The sequence below is a fragment of the Mytilus californianus genome, unplaced genomic scaffold (assembly GCF_021869535.1).
Source record: "Mytilus californianus isolate M0D057914Y unplaced genomic scaffold, xbMytCali1.0.p SCAF_3, whole genome shotgun sequence".
Lineage (NCBI taxonomy): Eukaryota > Metazoa > Mollusca > Bivalvia > Mytilida > Mytilidae > Mytilus > Mytilus californianus.
The window spans coordinates 13044698-13065990 of NW_026262679.1; the positions used below are offsets into that span (position 1 = coordinate 13044698).

The 21293-nt window shown below is 32.3% G+C and overlaps 1 protein-coding gene across 1 annotated transcript; it reads left to right on the forward strand.

Moving 5' to 3' along the window:
• The first annotated feature begins 16240 nt into the window (after positions 1-16240).
• LOC127733379 (uncharacterized) lies at positions 16241-17658 on the forward strand. The gene is made up of 2 exons (XM_052242750.1): positions 16241-16773; positions 17499-17658. Exons 1-2 carry the CDS (start codon positions 16241-16243, stop codon positions 17656-17658), a joined length of 693 nt encoding a protein of 230 aa, XP_052098710.1.
• The last annotated feature ends 3635 nt before the right edge of the window (positions 17659-21293 follow it).

Below are 21293 nucleotides of genomic sequence, written 5' to 3' on the forward strand. Positions count from 1 at the left end.
CATCGTTCCAGATGGATGAAATTTGCATCGAAGAGTGCATACAAAAAAGCATTTGGAAATTGATAAACGAAATCAAACTGTGTCCAAAGCAGAAGGTTTCAAATGCAAGAACAACCTTTACAATTTAAACCAATATTTAGCCCACGTTTTCTTGTAAAAAAACTCGGCTAATGTGAATCCTTACAACCTGTGATACACAAAATGTACTTGATACCTGAACAAATAAACTTACGTCTTCCAACAACAACACATGTTTGAGCTTTAAAACATCTTGCACCACTTTGCAACTGTTCAGCAAAACAAAATTTCGATTTTAAAGGAATGTATTTGTGAATTTGTAATTAACTTAAATTAAATTCTTAATGTTAACAAAACAGTTGTTCCAAGTGTGTTTCTACAGCTGTTGTTTTTTTTTTATCTGAAATATAACATACCGTATTGTACATTGTCGATCATTGTCGACATCTAGAAAATAATTCAACTCAAAATTAACATCCATGCTTAACTCATATTCAGAAACAAGGCTAGCATATAATATCTTGATTGTCACCTCTTCACAGGAAAGGAGTAGGCCCAGTAAGACCCCTTTTTGGCCCCAAAATATAGCAGTTTTACAAAATTGTTAAAATGTAAACTTTTAGCTATTTATTGGAAAGCAGAACACTTCTGTTACATAAATATGGGCTGTTTTTGACAATACAATGCACATGTATCGGGTACTATCATCATTAAGTCTGCTAAATTACTGAAATCTTCACAATTTTAGCATTTGAGTTAAATTTTAGACGGTTTCCGTCTTAAATGGAAGTGGCCGCATTTGTGTTCATTCTTAATATTTAAATGTAAGTTGTATTAGATGATAATACATAACATATATAAAGGTCGAGAATGAACACGGATGCGGCCACTTTCATTTTTGACAAAAACCATCTGAAAAGTGACATATTATGACATATTTGATAAATTTTTCATATTTAAGCTTGAATTTGGGCGTCTTTAATGACTAAATCAGTTCAAATCTTTCACATTAACTAATTGAATCGACTAAAGTAGACACTTTAGTGTTTAAAAAGAGTCCAAATTCTTTCATCAGATGAACCTGAAGTTTGAGGCCAAAATCGGCCCTTACCGGACCTACTCCTTTATTAAGATTTACCAAAAAACAGAAAATCAAAACGAAAAGAGTTCTTCAACAATTTGTCAAAATTTGCTTCGATTTGATACTTTATTGTGCATAGGTTGATTTCCTTTTGATGATGGAAGACTATAGCAGACATATTTGTTGAATAAACTGAGAGCGATTATTTTCCAGAGAAATACTGTTTTTTTAAGCATTGCTGTCAAGTTTTCTTATAATCAGTTCAATAGTTCGAGAGAAATTTAGTATAATGTAAGACGAAATCTTCAGCGATTTAAGGATAATTTCTTCGAAAAATCCAAATCACGCCGCATCATGATAGATTATAGTGAGGACCAATAAACTCACCAATAAATGATCAAATATTCATTTCACTTGCATAAAAACAGTTGGTTGAATATAATACAAAAGTTTACTCTGAGATGATAAACACCACTAATGTACCTCTTTGTCTTCATTAACAGGTCCCTCGTGGTCCATTTATGCTTCTCAATTACTCAAAATTTAAACGTTTTAGGCTAATAAATTAAAATTTTGGGGTTACTATCACACATGTATGAAGAAATGATATATTGAATGAGTCATTGAAGTGTTTAAGATGAATGAATTATCCATATAAAAGTTTACTGACTCAATGGAGTTTCAATAAGTCCTTACGTAAAACTTAAGTTTACGCCGCGTTCCAGAGAGGGACATATAATGGTTCCCTTTTAGAAAATAATTTGTTGTTATTGCTTTAAAAAACATCTCATTTACTTATTACTGTCTATTTTTTTTTAAAGAATTACTGAGGAAAAAGTTTTCTTATATAGCCCAATATAGAAAATAAGGAGAAAAAGTCAGAAAAAGCACCCCAAAACACTGAGTGTGGCTTGGTCTACATACTACTAGTAATATTCAAGGTAGAGCCCTATTTCCTGGCAATTTTCCCTCAAATATGTTTTTGAGACTCAATCCACTCAGAATAATTCAAGTTTGCAATATTTCAGTGAAATAGCATGACATTTTAAAAAATGAGAGTACAAACAAGGTCATTGGTGCATGTGCAGTTTCCTTAAATAGGAGTAATACCACCATTGTTTTCTCCTATTAGTCTGTTAAATTGGCACTTTTCAAAAAAATATGAAGAATTTATCTTTGATTCAAATAAAGAAATACTTAGCATGAGTAAAGTTTTATCCTGTCCAGTACTACAGACAAAATTTCACATTACATTTCATTGCTTATAATATAATAACCATCACTTGAAGTTAACTAATAAACTTTCACCCCTTTTATTCCTGTTTACAAGTTTTAGTAACCATGTAACCTCAAGTTTCCAAAATATTTTATAGAAACACCAAATAAAAAAAGAATTGTGCTTTGAAACACCCAAGATTTTTCTTTCTGCAATGAAATACAGGGTTCACTTCCTACAACTGTCAAATTCATGGGAATATTATTTTCGACCCTTTTTCGTATGAAACCATATGTGATGTACTATGATTTGGTGGTATTACACTAAAGAAGACATTTTTGTTAAATAAATTGAATGTGATTATTTTCCAGCGAAATACTGGTTATTTCAAGCATTGCTGTCATGTTTTGTTATAATCAGTTCCATAGTTTGAGAGAAATTTTGTAAGACGACATCTTAAACGATTTAAGGAAATTTTCTTCGAAAAATCCAAATCACGCCGCATCATGCTAGATTATAGTGAGGACCAATAAACTCACCAATAAATGATCAAATATTCATTTTATTTGCATCAAAACAGTTGGTTGAATATGATACAAAAGTTGACTCTAAGATGATAAACACCACTAATGTACCTCTTTGTCTTCATTAACAGGTCCCTCGTGGTCCATTTATGCTTCTCAATTACTCAAAATTTAAAAGTTGTAGGCTAATAAATTAAAATTTTGGGGTTACTATCACACATTTATGAAGAAATGTGATATTAAATGAGTCATTAAAGTGGTTCAAGATGAATGATCCATATAAAAGTTTACTGACTCCATGGAGGTTTCAATAAGTCCTTACGTAAAACTTAAGTTTACGCCGCGTTTCAGAGAGGGACATATAATGGTTCCCTTTTAGAAAATAATTTGTTGTTATTGCTTCAAAAAACATCTCATTTACTTACTACTGTCTATTTCTTAAGAAAAAGGTAGTTTTCTTTTATAGCGAAATGTAGAAGATAAGGAAAAAAGTCATAAAAAGCTCTCCAAAACACTCATTGGCACTCATACCACATCTTATTTCTATTTACTGCAGGGTTTGTTGCACGTGCTGTGGGATGCAGTAGAATGTGTCCCCGTGCTTATGGTGTATGCCCTTTTATTTTACAGTTATGGGTTGTTATATATCTACGTATTAATGAGAGTACATACAAGGTCATTGGTGCATGTGCAGCTTCCTTAAATAGGAGTAATACCACCATTGTTTTCCCCTATTAGTCTTTGTTAAATTGACACTTTTCAAAAAAATTATGAAGAATTTATCTTTGATTCAAATAAAGCATGAGTAAAGTTTTATCCTGTCCAGTACTACAGACAAAATTTCACATTACATTTCATTGAAAATAATATAATAACCATCACTGGAAGTTAACCAATCACATTTTCACCCATTTAATTCCTGTTTACAAGCTTTAGTAACCATGTTACCTCAATTTTCCAAAATATTTTATAGAAACACCAAATAAAAAAGAATTGTGCTTTGAAACACCCAAGATACATGTTTATGACTCAGAAATTGTTTTCTGCAATGAAACGGAGGGTAAACTTCCTACAAGTGTTAAATTCAAGGGAATGTTTTTTTTTCGACCCATTTTGTATGAAACCGGATGTGACGTACTATGATTTGGTGGTATTACACCTAAATATTATAGTGACCTCATTTTATGATGTTTCTCTGATTTCTGTGCAATGTTTCTTTGTAACTGATGTTTTATGCATGAATATGATGTAGACTATTCATCATGCATTGAAATAAATGTCTATCAACACAGAGTTCAAACCAAATTCCAGAACACAACAACTTGTCTTCATTTAGGAAAGTGTCCATTACAAAATATCAAAATCATCACTTAAAAAAAGTGTCAAATTACACCATTCGTTCAATATCATTGATCATTCATAAGTTGAAAAACTGTGTGAATGATCGACCAAAGTCCGTTTTCAGAGACAAAGAGGCTGTGAAATGTCTATCATCTCTGTAAGATAAGTATGTTGTTGTTCCTGCGGACAAAGCTTCAAATAATATTGTCTTTATATGTAAATCGTATTACTACGAGTGTCTTGTAAGAGAACTAGGAATAAATGAGCACTCAGGTAATCCCACATACAAAAACATATCATTTGACAAGGATGAGATTTTGGCGAATCATAAGTCCTTCATGGCTTCAATGAACATTGCATTGAACAACAAATCGGAGGACTTACCTTGTTTGTATTGGATACCTAAACTTCACAAAATTCCGTACAAACAACGGTACATTGCCGGCTCATCTGCATGTTCCACTAAAGAATTGTCCATTAGACTAAAATTCTGTCCGCAGTGAAAGAGGGTCTTCAGAAATACTGTGAAACTGTTTACTCGCGTAGTGGTATTAACCATATGTGGATTCTTAAAAACTCTAAAGAACTTCTGGATAATTTTAAATCTCGGTCTTTTTCTGAAATTAGTTCTATCAAAACTTTTGATTTTTCAACCTTGTATACCACCATTCCCCATGCCTAAAAAAAATAATCCACAATGCTTTTCATCATAAAAATGGTAGCATACGCTATAAATTTATTACTTTGGGATACCATAAGGCATATTTTGTTAATAGTGAACAAAAGGGTAAAACATGCTACACAGAGGAATAAGTGATCAGTATGCTGGAGTTTCTTATTGACAACATATTTGTTGAATTTGGAGGTAGACTTTTTCAACAAATTGTCGGCATTCCTATGGGAACGAACTGTGCGCCTCTCCTTGCCGACCTCTTCTTATTTTTATATGAATCGGAGTTCCTTCAGACACTTGTCAAAAACAAGAAGATCAAAGAAGCCAGGTTATTTAATTTCACTTTCAGATATATTGATGATGTTCTTTCCATTAACAATCCGAACTTTTCTGATTGGGTTCCATTAAAATATCCACCAAAACTAGAAATTAAAGAAACAACAGACACGGCTTCCTCCGCCTCATTTTTAGACTTATACCTCCAATTTGACATACACAGTCATCTCAGTACCAGAATCTTTGACAAACGAGACGATTTTAATTTTGAAATTATCAATTTCCCCCAACTTAGTAGCAATATACCAACTTCACCTGCATATGGGATATACATTTCCCAACTTATTCGGTATTCAAGAGCTTGCAGCTCCTACTCAGACTTTGTAAAACGTCACCAGTGTCTGAACAGAAAGTTGATGAACCAGGGGTATGTCAAAGAACGTCTCGTCCTTTTTCTAAAAAAGTTCATCGAAAGGTACCAAGAACTTGTTGATAAATATTCCGTATCAACTTCACAAATAATACACAATGGTCTTGAAGTATAGATTTTGCGTACTGACGTTGTTTATCATCTTAATAACGTGTTATAGTATTCTTTTATTTATCTTTATCAATATTACTTTTACTTTTAAGTCTGTTTTTTTGAGATATCCATTTGTCGTGACTCTGTGCTTATGTATCCCGTCATACTTTGAACGACAAAATTATTTTATTAATTAATACTGCTTTTACCGTTGAGTCTGTTTTTTGTGATATACATTTGACGTGACTCTGTACTTATGTATATCGTCATACTTTGTACCACACAATTATTTTATTTTATTTATTAATATTACTTTTACTGTTAAGTCTGTTTTTTTGTTATATCCATTTTACGTGACTCTGTATTTATGTATCCCCTCATACTTTGAACGACAAAATTATTTTATGTCTACCTGTGCGAATTTCAAACGCGCGATTTTACGCCAGTACTTAAAACCTTCCATCCTTTATGGGTGGATTTTACATAGATAAATAAAATCGTATAATATAAGCAAAATGAGGATGTTAAATTTGATGTATGCCTTTTTGTGCTTCTTCGTTACATTTGTTTGTTTTTATAGTGATTAAGATGATAACACAATGTTGACTGCTGTACCCCTATTTTTGACTTTTTTACCTATTGTGGTGTCTGTTTGTTTTGTTCACGCATCGTTGTCGATATAATGGAACTTGATGCGACTGTCATACAAGTGAGAGGTTTAGCTAGCTATAAAACCAGGTTCAATCCACCATTTTCTACATAAGAAAATGCCTGTACCAAGTCAGGAATATGACAGTTGTTATCCATTCGTTTGATGTGTTTGTTTTTTTGATTTTGCCATTTGATTAAGGACTTTCCTTTTTGAATTTTCTTCGGAGTTCAGTATTTTTGTGATTTTACTTATTGCAACACTAAATAACATTTAAAATACAGCAGCACCTATATAAAAGCTGATAAATGATTGCATAGACGGACACGAATATTGTAAAAAAAAAAGTTTAATCGATTTGATTATTTCTACTAGGCTCCAGTAAAAAAATTAGAGGATACACAAGGGGTAACATACATTTATATAATAAAAAATTATATGATTTAAACAAAAAAGACGTGAAGACAAGCACATTCAACAACATTTCACAGAAAAATGAATTGCGCGCCCTATACAATTCGGGATAATCGCAGGTATACTCACATGCTTAGCCGATTCCGCTTCCTTAGCGTTTGCGTCGTGGATTAAATCGAATGATACATCTTGTTCAATGAAAGGAAATGAAGAAATAGTAAACAGATCCTGCTCCACAAGTGGCACTCGTCATGTTGCTTATGGTAAGTGCACATTCTGTAATCATTCTTATCCGGTGATGTCAAAATCGAGAAAAACAGTAGGTGATTTTAGTAACGACATTTGGAACATATCTGTGATGATCTGTGATTCAGATCTCTCATAACGGTCAATCTAATAAAGGAACACGTCGACAAGATTAGGAATTAAGTTGGTTCCCATTGGAATGCCGATTATTTGTTGAAAAATACATCTTTCAAGGTTAACAAATAAATACATCTTTCAAGCTTAACAAATATTTTGTCAATCAAATTTCGAGGCATCTTGATGATGTCCGTTTCAGAAAATTGTTTGATTGAATGAAATGATTATTTATATCATCAGCCTGATAAATTTTGGTATATTTGGATCGACAGGCAAAGATAATTTGGGATTAGAAATAAATGTGTCGATTTCATTCCGCCATTTTCATTATAACTGTGATTGTACAAAGTCAGGACCATGGCTGTCAATCGGTAACTGTTTCGTTACGGATTTTTTAAAGTGTTGTTTCAAAGGTAGCCAGGATATATGAACATTGATGTTTTAATTTACCATTCCCTTTTTAGTGGAAGCATACATATCGGTTATCAATTAATTGTAATACTAAAATGTGTACTGATCTTGAAGACCTACGGGGTCGTATTCTTCCAGCAATGATGTATGAGTCTTCATTCCTACACATTTCATGACGGGAACAGTAAATCATTATTATTAACTGTGTTTTCAAAAACAACATTGAGATGATTTGAAAAGCAGCATCTTTTCTTGTGCGTAAACGTATATAACGACTCTATACAATTCATTAAAGGTTGTAGTGATAACATTCTGCTTAAATAACATTATTGGAGTTGAATCTAACTACAAATTAATTGACATAGTAATTCACATAAAACTGAAAACGACTATAATTACATTATTTTATGTCTGTTAAGTTTGCTTTACTGGGGATAGCAAAGTGCAACATGAATGAAAAAATAGTTTGAAATATTGATAATGACGTTTGTCAACATTGAGTTTATAAACCATTTGAGTCTAAATGACTTTTTTTCTAAAAATTCTTAGAATTGTGATATTTTTTTTTTATGATGCTTGGATCTAGATATTATTCGTTGACGTTTTGTTTCTTTAAATATTGATTAAAATTGAGAATGGAAATGAGGAATATGTCAAAGAGACAACAACCCGACCAAAGAGCAGATAACAGCCGAAGGCCACCAATGGGTCTTCAACGCAGCGTGAAAATCCCGCACCCGGAGGTGGTTCTCAGCTGGCCCCTAAATAAAACTGTGTACTTGTTCAGTGAAAATGGACGTCACACTAAACTCAAAAACATATAAAGGAACTAAAATTTAAAAAACATACAAGACTAACAAAGGCCAGAGGCTCCTGACTTAGGACAGGCGCACAAATGCGGCGGGGTTATACATGTTTTGTGAGATCTCAACCCTCCCCCTATACCTCTAGCCAATGTAGAATAAAGAAACAAATAGCATTTGCTTTGAATATAAAAAGCTCACTAAACAATCACATCGGTTATCTATTTTTTTTCAAATTTATATAAAGAAAACTAGACGTGAATTATATGTCTTGTTAATTGAAAAAAGTCACTATCAATATAATGTAGAGACGAAACAGGTACAATGTATATAAAAGATGCAAATACGAAGTAGGGTTGGTTAATTGTACCAACTTTACTTCGGCAGAATCATAAAATCAATTCGACTAATTCGAATTACATTATTGCGATCATTTGGAACCATGGAAAAGCTTATAACGTGTTTGATTGCAATTTTACGACCGGAAATGTATTTCCAAATTAAATTTAACAACCTATGAATTGATTTGTAGAATAATGAGTGAACAGGAAATCTTTGTGCATTCATTTCTCAAAGTATTTTCACATTTTTAAAACGATTTGAGGTGCATTTGCAGAACACACAATTTATCATTGCATATATTTCAAGTGCAAACCAACTCTGAAGAAAAATCTGTCAGACATGATACGTGAATCAATTTGTTATGAGGGACGACAACCTTATTTCAAGATGAGATTTTAACAAAAATGCATGCAAAATGTTATTTAAAATTGTTTAAATACTGACATTTATACTTCAGAAATTTTTCACTTACTTAGAGAATTAACTTTAAAAAAAAAACTTAAATATTTATAACTGGTCATGAAAGAGATCATTTTTCGAAAAACAAAAAATCTTGTTTCAAATCCGAATTCTCTTTACCCTGAGAATTCAATGGTTAATAAAGTTTTGACACCATCGACTACGTTACTCTGACATCACAATAAATGTGCATTTCTCAGTAGAATAGAATTTGAGTTTGATTAATTCAAAATTGTCTATTCGTTATAGTTCATTTATGTGATTATACTTAAATAAAAGAAAGTCGAAAGGTACCAAATAAAATCATCGTAGAAACCAGGGTTAACATTTTGTACACCAGACGCACGATTCGTTAGTAAAGCTCGAATCAAAAATGTTAAAAAGGCAAAATTTATATCATTTCGAAGCTATCAATATTGTTTAAAAAAAAAACATAGAGAAGGAAAAAAATCATTTAAGATTGCATATTTTATATAATTATTTATGTCTTTTGAAAAATATAATGATTTGACAGCAACTCCGTTTAATTTATCACTTAGAATTCACCAGCCACCATTCAAATGTAGCTGCTAATTACACACATAGCAAAATAGTATTGCGTGAGAGTTGTGATAAATTTTTATATGATTGAATATGATATATATCCTGTCTTTATTTGTGTCTATTAAATTCTTTTAATTCCTTTATAATTTTGTTGCTGCATGTAATGAAGCATCAATCTATTCAGAATTAAGTGAAATGAAATACTTTGACAGAAGTTTCACGTAGTAAATGATGAAGAAGATGAAACTGACATCAAATATCTCAGTGAGAATAAATGGGCCTCACTACCATAGTGTATGCTGCATTCTTTTTTCTATGTGATCACCAGGAAACGAAGAATCTTTCTAGATAGTCAAAACCATAACCCATACTAATTTCGATTAGATCTGGTTTGTTCAATTTGACCACTGAATATAAAGAGTAGCAACTTACTTACATTCCTCAAATCAAGGTATATTTACTATTTTCAACAGAGAAGATACAAATCTTAAAAATAGTTAACAGATGAAATACAGCGGCTGCATAGAAATAACAGTAGTGTGCACTTGGCCATTGGACCAGGTAAGCTAAAATAACTCTCCTGTGATATTGTTTTTTTTTATTTCAAATACCTATTGTTCACATTTGATGCATTCCACGACAGTTTCTCGGTTTGGTTTTAGATGTATAAGGAAGGTCTGTAAACAAAAGTGTGGTGTTATTGTTTCAAGATAATAAAGTCAGTTGTATAGGTATATAACCGTTATAATTTACATTTGTTTATTTTCTGTATATAGCACCAACCTGAAAGGTTTTTTTTTTATCAACAAAGAACTTGTATTATTTTCACACTTTCTTTTTTGAAATAAAGAAGTAATTGATACGTTGAGCAGCGATGCATAGTTAACGTAGAGTACTAGTAAAACAACAGGTATACTATAACTTAAACCCTATAATGAAAGCTCTTCAATTAAGAAATATACAACCTATGAGAAGGAACCAAAGGACCATTACCATCAAGGAAAGGAAAATCAACAATAGGAACGAAAGTCACGTTTATCAAAAGTTTTAGTACGAAGATTAAAAATTCAAGGTAACTCGGAATACTAATACAGAATGAGGCGGATGTAGATTGTAAGAAGGACATGCCATAATTAGATGTTTCCCTATTATTGATGGAAATTGTACTATACACTGCCTTTCTGTAAAACTGTGAAGATTCTATCGTTATTTTTGCGTCTAAAACTGAAGATGATGCTCCTACTATATGGAACAAGTCAATCCTTTCAATGCATATTCCAGAGTTTGTAAGAGGTAAAGAGGGATCGTTAATGAGGACATTAAAAGATAGAATGTAAAATAAGCAATTTTGTAGTCATTGGTTAAAGATAGGGGTAATTGATTTGCTATACGGCAAGTTATTTTACGACAATTTTATTCATTACTTTTTGATTCTCTATCTAGACCTATATGACAAATCGTTGAAAGCCAAGGGTTAAATTAAAGTCAGTGTATTCTACAGTAGTGTAATAATTGGGGGATTAATTGAAATATATAAATGATTCTAGTAGCTTAGAGCTAACAAAAACAAATATATGTGTATAATGAACAATTAAACTTGTACTAAGAAGTAGCATAATCGGTTTCAGTCATCTGGTATATTTTCTTATTTTGTTGTAGTCGATTATGTGGAAAGATATACGAAATTTCCAAGAAGTAACATGGTCTTAATATTGGGTTACTTAGTATACAAAATAAGCTTTTCCTAAAAGCTTAACTGCCGTACTACCCGTCAGACAAGTACAGTAAAGTTAAACCGATCTGACAGCCAATTTTTCAATACATTAATTCAGAATATTGTTTTAAGAACATATGATATGTCAATATCAGTATAATTCATGTGCCGAAACAAATTATGCATCGTATTTGATGATTTCATAAAAGTAATTCCAGCAAATGATGTTCACTTATTTTTTCCAAACAGCGCTTACTCCTACCCATGCCATATGCAACCATCATCATTGTCTGCATCAATAACACATGTTGGAAAATCTAGTTCAGGGTGTGCCACCACGGAGTCTGAGATTCTAATCATAGGTCCGCATTACATGATACTTTTCCAAATTACAATCCAATTGCTCCTTAAATAATATTTTTAAATTTTTATTTTTTTATACGAGCGTCACTGATGAGTCTTTTGTAGACGAAACGCGCGTCTGGCGTAAAAAATTATAAGCCTGGTATATTTGATATTTTGTTTATATCTATGGGATGCCATCTACAACATCACAAGAAGAAAAAAGCAAAGTTATTACCATGTCATACTTATTCATTAGGATAACATATCCTATTAAATCATAGTAATTGGAAACAGCAATGCACCAGTTTGTTTTGCCTACTTTACTCAATATCGTCATTTGACTACCCAATACATTTGAAATTAAATTGCAAATATATTGAACCTTTATCTATTATTTTAGGCCTATTTGAATTGAACTGCTGTAACTAAAGTGATCCAAACTATAAGCAGCAATAGAAACTGTTAAATTTTGAACAGATGTATCATGTTGTGGAGGGGTATTTGCGAAAAATACCAGTCAAGGGACTGTGCAATTTCCCGAGCCGCAAGGCGAGGGAAATTTGGTCCCACGACTGGTATTTTTCGCAAATACCCCTCCATAACATGATATATCTGTTTAATTACACCGGATAGATTTTGATTGAAACTCTCTGTACATGCAGGTGAAAGGAAATCTTTTTTTTTTTACTAGTAAGCTGTAATCCATAACATGTTTATGTATAATTTTGAGGATAAGTAGACTGTAGAGAATATCAAAGTACCGCGGGAATTATACATGTACTAATACGCGTTAGCACTGTCTTTATGTAACGTCATATCCGAATAATTTTGGCGGGAAGAAGCTCGCGAGGGTAAAAAAGGAATATCCAAAATGGCAAATACCACGGCATAGAGGGGAATTTGAGGCATATTCAACGGCATTGGTGAAAAACAGGCAAATTCGTTTGAAATGAGGAAAAAAGGTTAGAATATGCGAAAAATACACTGGCTACCAACCAATCAAAATCCGGCATTCTTATATAAGGTGTAATTAAATGATTAATTACACCTTATATAAGAATGCCATATTTTGATTGGTGGTAGCGAAATTGCTTGTTTGTTACCACTGCCGGTGAATATGCCTCAAATGCCATGGTATTTGCCATTTGGGATATTCCTTTTTTACCCTCGCGAGCAACTTCCCGCCAAATTTTTTCTGATATGACGTTACGAAAGCGAACTAACGCGTATTAGTACATGTATAATTCCCGCTGTTCTATGATAATATCCACTTATCCTCAAAATTATGCATAAACATGTTTATGAATTACAACTTACAAGTAAAAAAAATATTTGTCTCCATCTGTACAGAGAGTTTCAATACAAATCTATTCGGTGTAATTAAACAGATATATCATGTTATGGAGGGGTATTTGGGAAAAATACCAGTCTTGGGACCGAATTTCCCTCGCCTAGTGGCTCGGGAAATTTCACAGTCCCTTGACTGGTATTTTTCGCAAATTCCCCTCCATAACATGATAAATCTGTTCAAAATCTAATACCAAATAATAGTGATCCATATGTGAGCATTGTTTTCATTGTGGTATTAAAATTTCAAATAATAGTGATCCATATGTGAGCATTGTTTTCATTGTGGTATTAAAATTTCATAAAAGTCATGTCTGGATACCCCATATTCTTTCTGTTTTATTGTAAAGAAGAAGAAACGGCATTTAAAGAAAATTGATTCATTTGCAAAGTTTTTTCCCGAATTTTTACCGCCAAAATTTTTCTTTTTAGAGTTGAGTTCACTAAACTTTCATTGGTGTCTTTAGTGTGTTGTTTAGAATGTCGTTTGAATTTTTTTCGATTTCTTGCTGTTTTAAATTTTGAAAGGCTATTGTTTAGATTTCCCGCATCTCTTATCAGAAATTATGGTACATGTTGGTTTTTTGTTTCAATCTTTTTTCTTCACGTGTTTAAAAATAATAGCTGGTGTCTGTCCTGTGTGTTTCTATTTTAAAGTATTGAGATTTTCATAATCTTTGTAAACCATTTAACCATTGAACCGTTATGATGTTAACAATAAAATCATAACTTTAAGTGCAATCAAATTAGTTTGAGATTTGTCTCTTTGTAATCTATCCAAATCTGCAAAGCCTTTTCCAGAGATATTTAAAGGAGCAACTGTTGTGGATTATTATCTTAAATTTGAATCTATTCAATTAGTTGTTTTAATTCACACTGTCACTCTGGACTCATCTGAAAGTTTAATAAAATGGGCTCAGTAGTAAGAACTTTAAGCTCTTTCTCGTCAACGGCAAACATTTTATCAACATTAGTATAACTTTTATCAGTAGCACCTTTTGGATAAACCACAAAGAACGCGTGAAATTGTTCCCATGCATAATTTTCGACTTATGAGTTTTAATATCCCTTTGGTATCGTTAGCCTTTCTTCTAAGTCTAAAGTGTTATCTTATTTTCAATAATACGCAACAAAGGGACAAAGTAACAGTAAATAGCTTGACAAATTTTCTTAAAGCCCTACAAAAAGAGAGGCGAAAGATACCAAAGAGAAACTCAAACTCATAAGTCAAAAATAAACTGACAACGCCATGGTTAAAAAAGAAAAAGACAAACAGACAAACAACAGTACACAAAACACAACATAGAAAACTAAAGACTGAATCACACGAACCCAACCAAAAACTAAGGGGGGGGGGGGGGGGGGGGGGATCTCAGTTGCTCCGAAAACGTAAGCAGATCCTGTTCCACATGTGGCACCTATCGTGAAGCTCATGTATGTACAAACCCGGTGATAAGTCTAATTCATTCGGTAGTTCACATTCGGGGAAAATGGAACGGGATTGTAGTTGCGACAATTGGAACATATCCGTTGTCATCTGTAAAACAGATATTCCATAACGGTCAACCAACAAATACATTTGGTGGTATCATATTCGAGAAAAGAGTCTGGGATTGTAGTTAAAACAATTTAAACATATCCGTCGTCATGTGTGAAACAGATATTCTAATTTTTTTATTATTCTAAATATTGATTTTAATATATTATTATAATCTACAGAATTAGACTTATCATCGGGGTTTTACTTGCATCACGAAGGGTGTCACATATTAGGCAGGATCTGCTCATCCTTATGGAAAACCTAAGATGACCCACGGTTTTTTGGTTACGTTCGTGTTGCTCAGTCTTTAGTTTTCTATGTTGCGGTGTGTAGACTGCTGTTTGTCTTTGGTCGCTTTCCGGATTTGTTGTATTGTCAGTTTTGTTTACTTGTGAGTTTGACTATCTCTTTTGTATCTTCATCCTCTCTGTAATAAATATGGATTTCGATAAAAAATTGGTGGAATCGGAAAATTTTGCCTAGTAAAAGGGGATATCAAAAGTTAATAAATATGTAGAGACATAAAATGAAGCCCATAAAGAAGAGGCGAGTTTATTTTACATGCTTTCTCAATAGCCATACAAAAACAGTGATACATATACAGTAAAGGCAAAACACACACTGTTTGTAAAATTAAGGCGACAATAGTTTATATCGATTTTGTTCAAATCTCGTAAATCAATTAGGAATAGACAAATCAAAGTAACAAACATAAACTGTGAAACTGAGGGAATCGCATTACTCTAAAGGGAACGAGAATGGGTGCATTAACAGTGTAAGCGTCTTCTGCTATGCATTCATCACCCGCCATGCAAATTCACACTCAGTAAAAATGTAACAATTAGGACACAATCGGTAAATTCGTAATGGTGACTGTAAAACTTATGTAGTGTCGTTCTTCCTAATAATTCTGAGAACTCGTTGAAGCAATTATTTCAGTTTGAAATTCTGAATTAATTTGGTGCGATTTTATGGATATTTGATAACTTCTAACCTGAATATTATTTTACATCTCGTACAGAAAGACCATAATGGTAACTAAGGTATCAAAGTATGATCACTTCACACGACAAACAGAAAAACCACTCTAAAGAGAGGCGTCCGTTTTGGCTCTTTGAGATGTATAAATACAAAGTTAGGTCGTTTCGGATTGGGGATGCTTATAATCCGAAGCCTCGTGAAAGGAGAGTGCAATGTGTCTTATACGTTTTAGAACCCTTGTAACAGTCGTAGGCAACCTGTTAATTATAGAAGATAACGTTTTATCACCTGATGAAACACTGTGATGATATAAATTAATGACAATGTGTTTGTGTTAAGGTTTTCAAAATACCTATAATTTGTCCTAATTACAACTAGTACACAATATATATTTCTAATATGACGTTCTTCAAACGCTTTAAGTATACACCCGTGATAATACCGATACATGAATATATTTTGTATGTCAGCTGATCGGCAATGTCATGATTTGTTTGGGCTGTTCCCATCATACGTCGTATGCTTTTTGTGAAAGAGTTACCCGAGGTCAATCGATGTAAATGACGTCATTGAACGATGACGTAAGAATAGGCCAGTTCCGCGATGCGGTATTCAGCTTTATCTGTCGTGTGACAACCATCGTCACGTGACAAAATTCTATGCATATTTTTTTCAAAATGGCGGGTATTGATCAACAAAGTAAATCTGTGGCTGAATTGAAGGCATTTTTGAGAGAAAGAGGTGTAAATACTTCTATCCATAAAAAGGAGTCACTTATTAGGTTAGCAGAGGCAGCAACCGAAATTCAGCTTGAACCAGAAGAGGTGAAAAATTACCATTCTGACCGCCAAAACCGCCGCACAATTGAGACACCAGACGGCAAAAAAGTTATTATTCCGGATATTCTTTCCATCAGTGACTGGAATAATAACCTCACCACTCTTCCGACTGTTGAAATGGGGGACATTTTTGTATATTTAATGACAACCTGCATGTGGTCAAATGATAGACTGAAATCATACAAAAATGACAATGGCTACCAGTTATATATGCAGAGACATGTTGATAATGTTGTAATGAGAACTTTGAATAATGACCATCTATATATAAAATGTACACCTGAAACAAGACAAAAGGAAAAGCCATATACCACCTGGATACTGATGGATAACAAAGAAAGGCATAAATCAGGGGGATGTACTTGTGTTGCGTAAGTATGCTAAATTGTAAAAGATCATAAAATTGCATTAAAAAAATTTTAATTTCAAAGATGTTATACCTGAAAATCATGCATCTGTCCTAATCTCATTAGTTGTGGTTTGTCATATCTTTATAGTTTTATTTATTATTTGAAATTATCATGATTATTGTGTTTGTAAATTTATCAACAACTGTTTAAGAATAAACATAGAATTGAGAAAGGAAATGGAGAATGCATCAGAGACAACAACCCAACCAAAGAGCAGAAAACAGCCTAAGGTCACCAATGTATTAACTTCAGACAATATATAGATTAATTTTTTTTTTATAGACTATATAGTACAATAAACATTAATCGCCCTAAAATTTGTCCTTTGATTATAATAACTTTTGTTGTGAGTTGCTGTCTCATTGAGTGTGACCTTCATATATACTCCACATCTCGTTAAATTTACATGAAAATTCTATTTTGTCAAATATGTACTACTGTACATGTGTTTGTGCACATGTACATGTAAAACATGTAGATTTTACATGTCTAAAGATTATTTATGAAAGCCTAGTACAATGAAGGTTGATAGAGCTACATGTACCCTTACATACAAATATAATACAAATTGTGCAAACACATTCATGTAAAATTTTTGTCCATTTATCATGTTTATAATGTCTCACCATGCTCACAGTTTGTAATTAGAATATAAACAAACTGAAACTTTCATTTTTTTTCTTCAGTGATGATGGCAGCTGCAAACATTGTGTTGCTGTGTTATTTGCCTTGCATGAATTTACAGATCGACATAAAGACAGAGGGACTGAAGTCTGCACTGACACACCTTGCCAGTGGGACAGACCAAGGCAGAGTTCAAATCCTGAAACTATCCATACGCTTTAATATGGTAAAAAAAACAATCGTGACGCCTATAAGCCTTTATCATACAATGTAAACAGAGATGAAATCATGAAATCTTTATTCAAGGTTTGCAAAGAGCATGGATCTTGCTTAACACACACTGTGGACCCACCATCTGATGAAAGTGACATTGAAACTGAGATTAACAATTACAATATCCTACCTCTTGAGGAATTAGTTTCAAAATTTAAATCTGACAATGAAACAATGGACCAAAAGGAATTTATTAATTACATTTGCAATATACATACTACTGAAATCATTAAAACTATTGAATTAACAACAAGAGACCAATCCGACAACCAACTATGGTTTGAGTTGAGAAGAGGAAGAATTACGGCATCTGTTATGGGATCAGTATTGAACTGTAACTTAGACAGACTGTCTGAGAATAATTATATAGTTAGAAAGATTAAAGGAATTGTTCCATTTTTCTCTACAGAAGCCACTGAATATGGAAAGACAATGGAAAATGTAGTAAGAAGTCAATATTTTGAAAAATATACAACTGTGCATAAAAAAGTAAATATATCAATGGCAGGCTTAGCAATAAGTTCTAAACTTCCGTTTATATCAGCTTCGCCTGATGGACATATAAAAGGTCAGTGCTGCAGTGAAGGCATTCTTGAAATTAAATGCACATTTGTGCACCAACATGAATACACAAAAGATATTGCTTTGGATGGAAGTTATAATGTTGAGTTAGTAAGCAACAATGTAAAGCTTAAAGTAAAATCGTCATGGTATGCTCAAATCCAAACCCAATTATTTGTTACTGGAAAGCCATGGTGTGATTTTGTTTTATTTACACAGAAAGATGTTGCAATAGACAGAATTTATTTTAACGAAGAATACTTTGACAAATGTTTGAAAAAAGCAACTGAATTCTTTTTTAAATATTTAATTTGATATTAAAATATTTTAACATTCATATATATGGTTACAATAGTTATACTTATTAAAAAATATGACAATATTATAACCAATTTAACAACTGAAAAGCTTGATATATTCATGACATTAGTAAACAGGATTCATGTCTACAATAAAATTGAGAATAGAAACAGGGATTGTGTTAAAGAGACAACAACACAACCAAATTATTGATTTCAGTTATTTAAAAGGTGTATTGAAACTCATAAATACATTAGAACATGATATCATTGAAATTGTTTAAAAGGATGAACATTTATTTCTAAGGAAAATGCTACATGTAAAATTAACTTCAGAATGTCTAAAAATAAGCTTTTAAATGACTTTTATTAATTAATGTATACATGGCGGTGATGATGCATGGTATATTATATTAATAATGAAACTACAAAAGCAGACAAAAATGAGTAACTTTTTTCTTTCAACACTAACAAAAATAACAGGACTTTATTAGATTTTTTAAACTTGTCAAAATTGATTTTAGGATATGTATTACATGTACATACTATGGAATAAAAGTAGTGTTAAATTTCACCAAAGGTTTGAGTAAATTGCAGAAAAAGGCTGCAACTGTAACCATTGGTTAAACCAATGATTTCATGTTCCATGGTATTGTTTGTGCTATATGTTTGAAAGATTTAAGACGCTGTATTGCTCTCTCAACATGAATTCTATGGTTTGCAATTTTTCTAGTTTTTTTTTATTTCATTTGCATTTAAGTATTTGCCTTTTCCCCATTTACATTTGCGAGTAAATGGCGGAATTGTGAGATAAGCCTTTCTTTCTGTTAGAAGATCTCTAATTGTAAAACCTCTGTCTGCCATGATTTCATCACCAGGGGATACAAAGTCTAAAAATCCACTGTGTTCAGTGATATACCTATCAGAGGAATTACCACCCCACATGTTTGAAATAAAATTGAAGGCACCAGTAGGAGTAATGCTGACTAAGAATTTGAAAGTATTGTGTGATTTATAAGTGCTATATGTTCTAGCATTGACAGTTGGATTCTTAGGCCTTTGAATAAAAATTTCCGTACAATCTATTATAGCCCTAGTGCGTGGAAAACATTTTTTGAAAGATTTAGGCATGAACTTGTTTATACGTTCACGAGATGGCCATACTATACAGTCTTTGAAAATATAACACAAATAAAACATCCATGTTGTGAAGATGGATGACACTCTTGAACAAGAAACACCAAATAACTGGGACAAAACAAACACAGGCAAAGCTAATCTTAGGCGTACTAGAGTTAAAATGATTCATCAGATCTAGTTTCCTTGTAGGACCAGGCTTTTTTCCTTCATTTTGATATTGTTTATCTTCTTCACTTACCTTTCCAGTCCAATATTTCATATTGCAATCAAAATTCACAACTGTTTCCTTGACCTTATCAAAAATTTCAACGGTAGGAAGGCCTGTAAATTTTCTGACTGAGTCATCACTTTTTGTAACTTTCTCAATAAAAATATCTTTAAATAATTTATCCTTATCACTTAATGTTTTTTTTAACTGGTCATTTTCCAACAATATGTCCTCTATATCTATTAAGGTCAAATCAGTTTGTACTCCTGTGTCAATAAATGTGGAGCACATGGTACCAGTAGATGTTGATGCCCTGCTGTAACTGTGATCATCTTGTTGGTTATTGACTACTTCTATAATACAAAGAAATGGTCGCACATTCAAAAATTTGCATACACTTTAAACTAATAAAATCAAACTTGTATGCCTGTCCCAAGTTAGGAATCTGTAGTACACTGGTTGTCTTTGGTTCATGTTTGTTGTATTTATTTTCTTTTAATTATATAATTTTTGCCATTAGTTACTTTTTCTGTTTTTAATTGTGTTACATTAATCAGTTTCCTCATTATGGAATGCTATGCAGTGGCTTATAATAATACCACTTCATTTTATCTGGTGAATGGTTGTCTCATTGGAATCATAAAGCATCTCCTTATTTTATATACATGGTTTATTTCAATTGTTATATAATTTGTAACTATGCAAGTATTCAGTACAAGTTAGATTTTTGCAAGTTTAACAAATACTGTGCTTCTTTAAATCTGGGACCAATACATGACTTGTACATATATTGGTCCCTGTTTTAATAAATGAATATCATAGCAAATACACGTACATGATGTATGTAACACAACACAATAAAATTTTAATAATGTCAAACTGGCCATAGATGCATACATATAACATGTATAACATTATGGAATATATATGCTACATTGTAAGTACAAATGATATTGTATTCTACATTGTTCAACAAGATAATGTCGTACATACATTTATATTGTATAAATGTCAAAAAGATGACAGGAAGTTAAAATTAATCCCACATGACAAGCGCAATGTAACTTATCTTCAGGTTCAATGATAGTGGATGTTGTTACATCAATATTAACATTCATTACAGGGAGGAATCTATCTCTAGTGCCATCATTTACAACCACAGGATAACTGCTTGATGTGATACTTTCACTGGAACCTACATGTATGAATAAAATAATAAAAGGTTCAAAATTTATCATGCACAAATATATATATATATATTATAAAAATATCACAAAGACTGACATAAATTACTAAATTACAAATCCATACACATAAATGAAGTGGATGGAAGCAATACTAGGCAACAAGATGAATAAAGTTATTAGTAAAAAAAA

What these genes read in the sequence shown, in the direction of transcription:
- LOC127733379 (XM_052242750.1), top strand. Translation starts at nt 16,241, where the DNA reads ATGGCGGGTATTGATCAACAAAGTAAATCTGTGGCTGAATTGAAGGCA. An exon ending in GGGGGATGTACTTGTGTTGC is followed by an intron (nt 16,774 to 17,498) that starts GTAAGTATGCTA and finishes TTTTTTCTTCAG; the next exon opens with TGATGATGGCAGCTGCAAAC.